This window comes from Sinocyclocheilus rhinocerous, unplaced genomic scaffold (assembly GCF_001515625.1).
Source record: "Sinocyclocheilus rhinocerous isolate Xijiao unplaced genomic scaffold, SAMN03320098_v1.1 scaffold1314, whole genome shotgun sequence".
In the NCBI taxonomy this organism is placed as follows: domain Eukaryota; kingdom Metazoa; phylum Chordata; class Actinopteri; order Cypriniformes; family Cyprinidae; genus Sinocyclocheilus; species Sinocyclocheilus rhinocerous.
In genome coordinates this window covers 1,320,243-1,330,758 of record NW_015644118.1, presented here as the reverse complement: position 1 = coordinate 1,330,758, position 10,516 = coordinate 1,320,243, and the positions used below count along the sequence as shown (strand labels likewise).

The window sequence follows — 10,516 nt, the reverse complement described above, 5'->3', positions numbered from 1 at the left end:
ATCTTAAATTTCTCTGTTTATTTTATTTTTTTAATTATGCTGTTATTTTTAATGGCAAAACATGAATTCATTTAAAACTTTAATGTCGTTGTTGATTGCTTTTTTTCATGAAAGTCAGCGAGAGACAGTGTAACTTTAATAATACATTTCTCTGTATATTTTTATATATCTGTATATATAAATGTAAAGGTGATGTACAGTAAAACCAAAGCTCAGAAACAGTGTATCATATCTTGTACCAGGGTCTTCTTCTGACACTCCTTTCTTCCTTGGGGTTTGAACCTAAAACATAAACCACAATAAATATCATCACCAAAAAACCAACATGTACATCCTGCCTCAAGACACTTCTGAAATTAACTGTTTTTTTCTGCACTCACTACATTCAGGGTTTCTGTAGGTTTTATGATTGTAAATGTAAGACTTTTTTTAAGACCAAGTAAAAAAAAAAATTAACTTCCAACGAATCTCCATTACTTTTTAATTCATTTTACAAAACAAAACAAAAAAAGCTCTGCTTCCAAATACTAAAATATGGAAATAACTTTTAATGTTCCTTCTGATCACACTGCAAAAAAGTGATGCTCTTCCTCAGTATTTTTGTCTTGTTTTCCAGTGTAAATCTCTAAAGATTTTTATATCGAGATACACTTACTTTAAAAAGACATCAGATGTCTTATATACTGTGAAATTTAATCAAAATGAAGTGAGTTGATTTATGATTAAAACAAGAACAAATATCTACCAGTGGGCTCAAAAAATAAACTTAATTAGAACTGAAAATAAGTTTTCATATCCCACTGACAGATATTTGTTCTTATTTTAAGCTTAAACCTAATTTTGTTCAGTTTTTCAAGACTTTGTTTTACATTTGTAACAAAATACTAAGGAAGATATAAATTTTTTTTGTAATGCATATAACATTTAAAGCCCTGACTTTATCAATTTAAGACCTTTTAAGGCCTTGAATTGTGGAAAGGCGAATTAAGACTTTATGACCCACAGAAACCCTATACCTTATCTGGCATATTAACAGCACTACTGTCTGTAAAGTCTGACGTGTACCTCAGTGGAGCTCTGTGGTCGAGACTGCTGGATGGATCTGCAGGCCTCGGGCACCTGGATCAACCTCATGCAGTTGAGATAATGGCTGTACTGTCTCTCCTACAGTCCAGGCTTTCATACACCAGACATGCCACCCCCTCCAAATGCTAGCTGCAGACAGCAGTAGAAGACAAACAGAGTAATGTAATATGTGGAACCTTGATGATATCACATGCAATGATCCGTACAAGGGTTTAAGATACATTATGACAATAAATAAACGAACAAAATATATTAAACAGAAATAGAAAAAATCTGAATCACAAGTCTTATTTGGTAGAAGAAAGTGTACTTCTTATTCTCCATTCACCATTGCTTCAGTGTTGCATTTGTCCTGGGGCAGCAAATGGATCTTCACGCTATAGTTCAACCTGGCAACATCACTGAGTCTTGATCCCATATTCCCACTGTTCAAGACTTGATCCAGCTGCTTCCAGAACACATCTAGCTCCCGCTGCCTCTGAGTTTCAACTTCTGAGCACAGGATGAGTTAAAACTGGGTGATTTTAAATCTTGATTTTGTATGCATACAAATGTAACACCAGCCTTCCAATGTGAGTTAGCCAGCATATTCTGCATGCACTATGTAATATAATTTGAAAGGTATAAGCTTAATGAAATTCTTAGCAATTTGCCTTGATCTTCGAGTAATTGGTGATTCTCCTCTGCCACTGTTTCCTCTAGAGCCTCTGATTGGACCTCTTTCTCTAAGCCCAGTTTAATGATATTGGACACGTGGATACCCAGAGAGTCCAACGCAGAGATTAAATGAGGCTGGCAGAACCCCACAATCAGGATGTAGTGCTGCGGCCCGTCATCAGGCTCATCATCTGAACACATATGTTCAAATTCAAAATTAAGACACAGTTTGCAAACCCATTTTACTCTGATATATACAGATATTTGACAAGAAGCAATGCAGAAATATATACCTATGTATTTGATTGTATTTTCCTCTTCCCCTCTATGTTTCAGTTTGGTGTCTTTGGTTGGAACTGGAAGCTCAGCAGCTTTCTTCCCCTTTGCTGCTCCTTTACCCCCTTGGTCCTTGCCAGCAGAATTCAGTCCCGCTTTAACATGGGCATTATCCTCTACAGCCTTAAATATATATACTCTATGTTATTGTTTATCTGAGACATAGTTATGTTAAAAATATATGCATAGTATATTTGATTAGAATTGATCACATATGAAGTGTAAATTTGAATAGAATAACTAAACATAAACATGTTTTAGCTAATGGTAAAAAGGCTCTCACCTTCTGCTCAGCAGCCCTCCTTGCAATGTCATTGTTTTTGATAAATTTATTTAAAGGCGTAGTTCAAAAAATGATAATCAGATAATTTATTCGTCAAATGGTTCCAAACCTGTATGACTTTATTTCATCCATGACACAAAAAGAGGGACTGACAGACCTAGTCACCATTCACTTTCATTGCATATTTTTCCATACAATGAAAGTGAATGGTGACTGAGACTGACATTCTGTCAAACATTGTCAAAATAGAACAACATGAAGGTGAGTAAATAATGCCTGATTTGAATAGATAATTTAGAAGAACAGTTTCTTGAGGATCGTTTTTAGGATTACCTCTTAAAATACAGCAGCAGTAAGAGCTGTTTCCCAGTTTTTATTAGCAGCAGCTGCCCCGGTTGGAGTTGCCCCAGATGGAGTAACACTTTTATTCCGTTTGGGGGGCATATTCACTCTAATTTCTTTAAATTGACTAATTTCACTGTCAGTGTGACGTCGCTTGTAATAAATACTATCATTAAGTTATTGTTTATTTATTGTTCTTTTATTTTAAGGTGTTAACTCTAACAAAAGTTTGTGTGTCTGATCAAAGTTTCCTAAAGCGTCGTGGTAACCTATGGAAACCAAACAGATCTGCGCATTCTCCGCGACGCGTGTTTCAAAACGCCGAGCATTTTTTTAAAAATTTTTTTTATTAAATACAAAATCTGAATACAACAAACTGGCATTAATTAGTATACAAAAAAGATTCTGGTATGGAAGGCTCAACACAATAGAATCATACTAAGCTCCAAACAAATCATATAATAAAACATTCCAAGAAACATAAAATGTAAAATAAAAATAAATTAATATGGCTCAACCAGGTATTTTTTTTGATGGCTTGGTAGTAATAAGGTTATTATTATTATGATGGACAGTTCACCATTGAGTTCTGTGGAGGGCAGTGCACATAAATTGGTTTGTTCCCTATTTTAATTACTTAATGGTACAGTTTTTTAAATGTCTCTTCTTCTTCTGCTTTATGTAACTTTATGCTTGTAGCCTTCATTGATACGACAGTTAGCCTCACAAAAGATCTCATATTAATGTATTATGGATTTACAGTAGTAACAATAACTAGTAACTATAGTATTAACTGTTGTAACTGTGTGAAATCTGTGGTTGAATGAATTTTGATTCAAATTCATTTGTTACTTTGTTAAAAACAGGATTTGGCACAGTACTTCACACTTTCACTTTTGTGTTACGTATTTATGATTTCTGTTACTCAGCCTGTCTCATTTTGATCTATTTTATATAGTGTTGGTACGTTTCAGAGTTTGATTTTTAGATATTTTTGTAACTTTAGCATGGTAACAAATCTGGTGGTATGTCCTATCGCTCCTTGATATCATCAGGAATGGTCGATTAAGTCATTAACAGGTCATACACTTGTAAATATGGCCTCAGTGGAATTGAAAAAGCTTTTTTTGTGTGCTTGTCTGTCAGACTCTCATGGTGGATTGGTGTCGGCTGGTTACGGAGAGGATGAAGTGAGTCGTGTGGAGGAGGCAGATGAGAAGCCCTCGGAGAATGAGGACAGTGATGATGACAGCACTAGAAATTCGGTCAGTCTTAACCACAACTTTCAGTTTAGGGGTTTTCTGCCCGTTACATTCACAAATTCACATTTTTAATGGACCTTCCACTAATTAGAGGAGCTCAGAGCCAGTTGTAATAAAAGGATGTAACACTACAATTCTGCAACCAAAAACTGGCAAATTACAAGAAAAAAAATGTGATCATATCACTTGATTTGAAATATTGACATTTTTTTGATATTGTCCATTATTGTTTTTTTTAATTATCAGTATCGTTAGTAGAAAAAGCAATAACTATTTAAATAAAAATAATTAAAATTTCAGTTTCAGATAATTACACAATATGCAAATTTCCATCTGTTTTAAATGAACATTATTTTTTATTCTAGCTAATAGAATTAGTGCCATATAAACATTAGAAACTATTCCGTAATGTGACAACACTCTGACATATTATATTAAACACTGTGATCTAGTAGTTCTTATTATTTGTCATTATAAGTACTTTCAGTACAAATATTCCTTTTTCATATCAAAATATAGCAGGTTGCTTTGTTGTAAATTTACAGTTGTCCCTCTTTTTTTAATTTCAACTCTGATTATTTGATTGATGCTCTTTCCCACTGTCTAGTGTTGGGACCATTATATGACATCGGCTATAATTAAATTAATCAGAAAAAAGGCCACAGTCAACTGAATCCCCATTCATTCTCAGAGCACTATGGTTGAAACATTAGTTTTACACCTGAGGGGGGAGCTCTTGATTATGGTTTTGGCTGTGGTGACCCTGTTCATTTTTATTTTCATAGGAAGAGGAGGAGTCGGACTCAGGCCGTAACTCTAACAAAAGTTTGCGTGTCTGATCAAAGTTTCCTAAAGCGTCGTGGTAACCTATGGAAACCAAACAGATCTGCGTATTCTCCGCGACGCGCGTTTCAAAACGCCGAGCATGCGCTCACTGAACATAGACTCTAACGTCACTATTGTGCGCCAGTGCTGGACATGGCGAGCAGTAAGAGGAATGCTCTTCTCTCTTCACTAGCGGCTTATGGAGATGATTCAGAGCAGGATTCAGATCCAGACACATATGATCAAGGTATAAACTCTAATTAGTGTTAGGAAAAGCATGTGAATTCTGGGAGTTTGTAACGCTGATGGCTTTGTTGTCAGTGTAGGGGTAAAGTTAAAAAGCGAATGACAAAATGACAGCGAATGACAAAATGCTGTGAAATAGACAAAATATTTATAAGTATGTAACATATGTATGTGGGACCATTATATGACATCGGCTATAATTAAATTAATCAGAAAAAAGGCCACAGTCAACTGAATCCCCATTCATTCTCAGAGCACTATGGTTGAAACATTAGTTTTACACCTGAGGGGGGAGCTCTTGATTATGGTTTTGGCTGTGGTGACCCTGTTCATTTTTATTTTCATAGGAAGAGGAGGAGTCGGACTCAGGGCGGACCCAAGATGATGTGAAGGTATTTGACCCCACCTAAATTCCCTCCCTGACTGCTCTGGGGTTCAGGGTATCAAACCCAAGACACACCCGTCCTCGGTTTATTGCGTTGTTATGACTGGTCTCAAACCAAGAGAACAGCATCACTCAAGCTAAGGAACAACATGCGTGTTTGAACTTGCAGAGAAGGTTCATATCAGAGTAATACAGCATGTCCTTAATGTTTTCATGCATATTTATTGAACATTAGGTTTATGCACACAGTTACTTTTCTTACACATTCTTTTAAAATTTACAAAGTGTTTAAAAGTTTGGGGACTGTAAAATGTGTTAGATGTTTTTAAAAGTTATTTGATCAAAACTACAGTCAAAACAGTAATAATGCGAAAAATTATTACAGTTGAAAATTATGTTTTGTATTTTTAATATATTTTAATATGTAATTTATTCCTGTGATGGCAAAGCTGAATTTTTAGCAGCCATTATTCCAGTGATTGATTTGGTGCTCAAGAAACATTTCTTATTCTGATCTGTACTGCTTAGTATTTTGTGGAAACTGTTAAACATTTTATTCCCGGATTCTTTGACAAATAGAAAGATCAAAAGAACAACATTTATTTGAAATAGAATATTTTGTAACAACGCAAAGGTCTGTGCCTTTTAATCAATGTAATACATCTTTGCTGAATAAAACAATTAATTTATTTCAAAAAATAAAAAATAAAAGTCTTACTGACCCCAAATGAACGGTAGTGTATATGGTATTTACATGACACTATCACAATAGTGTCCAGAAACACATTTATGTTGTTATTTTATGAATAGGATTTCAGATTTGAAGTTCTAAGAGCAAGAATCTAAATTCCGTTTTCATCTAAAAGGATTTCAGATGTGCAAAGCATTTCAGTGGCAAGTTATTTCATGCACTGACATTACTTTTTCATAATAGAAGAGTGCGATGTTGCATAAATTTAGAGCCACACCCCAAAGACAGAACACTGTTCGTCTTGCTTGCTAAATAAGAGCATCGAAATATGTTTTGTAATTAACTAATTTGATTAAATTGATTGCTTAATAATGACTTTCACAAATGTAAGAGTTATGGTGCTTTTTATTTTTATGTGGGTTCAGTTCATTTTTGTGCTTTCGACTGTTGTTCACCCAGAAACTACAATTCACATTTACTCACTCTCTTGTTGTTTAAAACCCATATGGTGTTTTGATTTTCATTGGAAACTAAAAAGGGGAATTTTGAACAATCTTTATGCACCTATTGCATAAAAATAAAAATAAGAGCATAGAACATGAAAGTAACTAAATCTTCACTTACTTAAGTGTCTTATAACTTTAAGATTCAGTCATTTGTTTTGTCTTTGCTGTTGTAAAAGTGCATGCAGGGGCATGACAATGAAATGGCAAGAAGTAGGTCCATTAACCAATGGTCCTGTTTTTGGGCTAATCTAAATGAAAAAAACCTCTTTTAAGGCAGGCCCCCCTCCTCAGTGGAGATAGATGTGTCCTTTTTTTGTCTCACATTGTTTTGCCATACTGGGTTTTCAAGTGAATGGACTGTTGTTAGGATTTGTGCTTTTGGCTACAAGAGATTCATCTCTTAGTGAGTCATATCTCTCTTTCTCTGTGCTGTCCAAGACAGATTTTCTACTTGGGCACTTTTACGAGACCATTCTTCCATCTGCACATCCTGTTGCTGAGTGACTGTATGTGTGAGATTGTGTAAAGGATCTGAAAGGATTTCAGATGTGCAAAGCACTGCAGTGGCAAGTTATTTCATGCACTAACATTACTTTTTCATAATAGAAGCTTGCGATGTTGCATAAATTTAGAGCCACACCCCAAAGACAGAACACTGTTCGTCTTGCTTGCTAAATAAGAGCATCGAAATATGTTTTGTAATTAACTAATTTGATTAAATTGATTGCTTAATAATGACTTTCACAAATGTAAGAGTTATGGTGCTTTTTATTTTTATGTGGGTTCAGTTCATTTTTGTCCTTTCGACTGTTGTTCACCCAGAAACTACAATTCACATTTACTCACTCTCTTGTTGTTTAAAACCCATATGGTGTTTTGATTTTCATTGGAAACTAAAAAGGGGAATTTTGAACAATCTTTATGCACCTATTGCATAAAAATAAAAATAAGAGCATAGAACATGAAAGTAACTAAATCTTCACTTACTTAAGTGTCTTATAACTTTAAGATTCAGTCATTTGTTTTGTCTTTGCTGTTGTAAAAGTGCATGCAGGGGCATGACAATGAAATGGCAAGAAGTAGGTCCATTAACCAATGGTCCTGTTTTTGGGCTAATCTAAATGAAAAAAACCTCTTTTAAGGCAGGCCCCCCTCCTCAGTGGAGATAGATGTGTCCTTTTTTTGTCTCACATTGTTTTGCCATACTGGGTTTTCAAGTGAATGGACTGTTGTTAAGGTTTGAGCTTTTGGCTACAAGAGATTCATCTTTTAGTGAGTCATATCTCTCTTTCTCTGTGCTATCCTAGACACATTTTCTGCTTGGGCACTTTTACGAGACGATTCTTCCATCTGCACATCCTGTAGCTGAGTGACTGTATGTGTGAGATTGTGTAAAAGAGGACGGCGAATAGAGGCCCAGTGAATTTTTATTTTATTTTTATAGCCTAGTTTTATTATTCTGGGGTTTTGCATTTTGGTTCTGATTTCATCACCTTCGGTTTTTAAGCCTCCCAAGAGAGATTTTTTTCTTTTAAACGTTACAGCACAGGATTAAACCTATATTTCTGAATAAGTTCTGCACATAACTGCATAAAAGAATACTTTTTTAACACAATATTTAATTGGACAAAAATGTGATAATTTAAAATTGTTGTTAGACTTGGAGTTGACACAAGGGGGCACTAACACTTTTGTTAGATGAACAAGTATGCATTGTTATTAGCTGAAATGTCAAAATGGCTAAATATTAATCGGTTCTTACAATATATTACTTGGTCTGTCATAATTCATCTCATGTGGACGTACATGCTGACTTAAAAGGACATAGGAAGTAAAATGTGTTATTGATTTTCAATTATGCATGTTTGGCCATTTCTTCTTTTGTAGGATGTCTCAGAAGTGGACGTTAAAGACCCCAATGAGCTTGTTGGTAAGTATAAAATTAATCAATCATACTGTCATCTTCAAATAAAATATTTTTCAAAACTTCACTTGGATATGGTAGAGAGCACCACATCATGCCCTCTTGAAAAGAGCATTATGTATTTGTGCTCCAGCCAACATGGTGTAATTGCTTTGTCAGAATGTGGCTGAGGTGTGCGTGTGTGTATCTCGGCCATGCCCAGGAAATGAGTGAGTGATCCAGGTTGGATTGCTTGCTTCTGTCCTGTTTTATGGAAAGCGTGTGATTAGTTTGATTATAGTGAGACCTCAGGTTCATCACTTTTCTATTAAACCTAATAAGTATAATCCTGGTTGATTCCAGTAACAATGATAACTGATTTAGGACTGTCATTATATTGGTAATCATGTAATCTGCTAATTATATTGCAGATTAATCAAGTCCTGACAATAAAAAATTAATAGCAGCATTTCAAGGAAGCAAAAGTGCTTCATAATGTTCCATTTATTATAAGCTCAACTTGCTTATAATAAGCAAAATCTGCTACTTTAAATGTTCAAGCAATTTAAAGTCAGGTGGATTCTTGATATTGTTCCTCTTTGTTATTATTGTTATAGCTGTGGCGTGGACTTCGCTGTTCTCATAAAATTTGAATGGTTATTAAAACTTTATAGTTATCGTCCTTGGTGTGAATAGGCCTTCGTGATTAGTCTCTCAAAGGCCTTCTTGCCAATTCGTAAATTAGTCCAAGAATTTATTTATTTATTTATTTATTATTATATAGTCTCACACCAACCTTGCTAATTAATTACTTTGTCTCTATCAATGAAGTCGAAACAGGAAATTGTGTTTTAATATACTTTTATATTAATATACTGTATATTTGGTATTATTACTTCAGCCTGATATAGAGGAGGAGTACGGTCTTCATGAAAACTTTATAAAGTGCAACATTATAAACAACAAAACACATGGAGCCTGCACTAGAAGTTTGTGATGTGGGGCCCTTAACTTTCCCTTTGTGTTTATGTATAAAAACAGTATTTATAATGCCACATATCTTTCTGATGCGGTCAGAGACGGAATATTATTTTTTTACGGTTCTAGGGAGTTTCCGTAAAAATTACACTTGGGTGAGTAACTGAACGTTCCACTTTGTCTTGTTTTTCTTCTCATTAAAATGTGAAAATATCAGAATAGACCGTAAGACAGGAAGATCTTATCAGAGACTCAAAGGTTTTCTTTGTGGTTGGGAGACAGAAGATCTTTAGATTCGTCTCTAATTTTCCCTCCTTCTCTTTTTTGGAGTCTTTCTGAGATGGGAGTTGGTGTATGGGCTTTGTGTGTGATTGTGCCACTTGTTTGGGAGGACACTGAACTCTGAAGATGCCAGAGAAATGAGTCACTTACAGTCAACGCTTGATTACTCTGATGGAGAGGAAATGACAAAAACCAACCCATGGGAAGAGATGTACTGTTCTAAGATCAGCTAAGATCACACTGTAAATGAGGTCAGGGATAAGAAATCTGGCTCAAGAGCAGCAGCAGGGTTTTTAGAGGTGTTATAGAAGACCCCCATCTTGCCAACATTCCTGCACACACTTGCTGCCTGCTGTTACCACATTTACTCTAATCACACTGTAATTATTAGGACATGCTTGAATGCTTTATAAAACACGGCTTTCAGACCAACTACATGATGCTGAATCCAAATATAATCCCACACTCCTAGTCGCACTCCTGGCAGCTTTATACTTACTTTTTTATATTTTCTATGAAAATGTGAGTTGTGTTTGTCTTTGTTGCTGGGGTGCTCTGGGTGGTTTCTAGGTGGTCGCTTGCAGTCAGAAGAGCCCACACGTCTCTGGTCACTGTAGTGGGCAAATTTCAGAAGTAAAAATCCCATTCATTTTATCCATAGGGAAATTTGATTTTAAAGATAACTTAATCTGTTAAAGACAGACCTACTGTGAGCTATGAGGTTATTAATCGAT

General features: G+C 35.2%; 1 protein-coding gene and 1 pseudogene across 1 annotated transcript in view; one reads left to right on the top strand and one right to left on the bottom strand.

Moving 5' to 3' along the window:
• The window catches only part of LOC107757987 (sperm-associated antigen 17-like), a 6,802-nt pseudogene extending 4,401 nt beyond the window's left edge, over positions 1–2,401 (bottom strand).
• A 167-nt stretch (positions 2,402–2,568) lies between these two features.
• Positions 2,569–10,516, top strand: part of LOC107757986 (SAP30-binding protein-like) — a 20,786-nt gene continuing 12,838 nt past the window's right edge. The window contains exons 1-4 of the mRNA XM_016575606.1: positions 2,569–2,623; positions 3,851–3,969; positions 5,385–5,429; positions 8,507–8,549. Of these exons, the coding sequence (XP_016431092.1) occupies positions 2,569–2,623; positions 3,851–3,969; positions 5,385–5,429; positions 8,507–8,549 (262 nt within the window). The remainder of the gene's footprint in view (positions 2,624–3,850; positions 3,970–5,384; positions 5,430–8,506; positions 8,550–10,516) is intronic.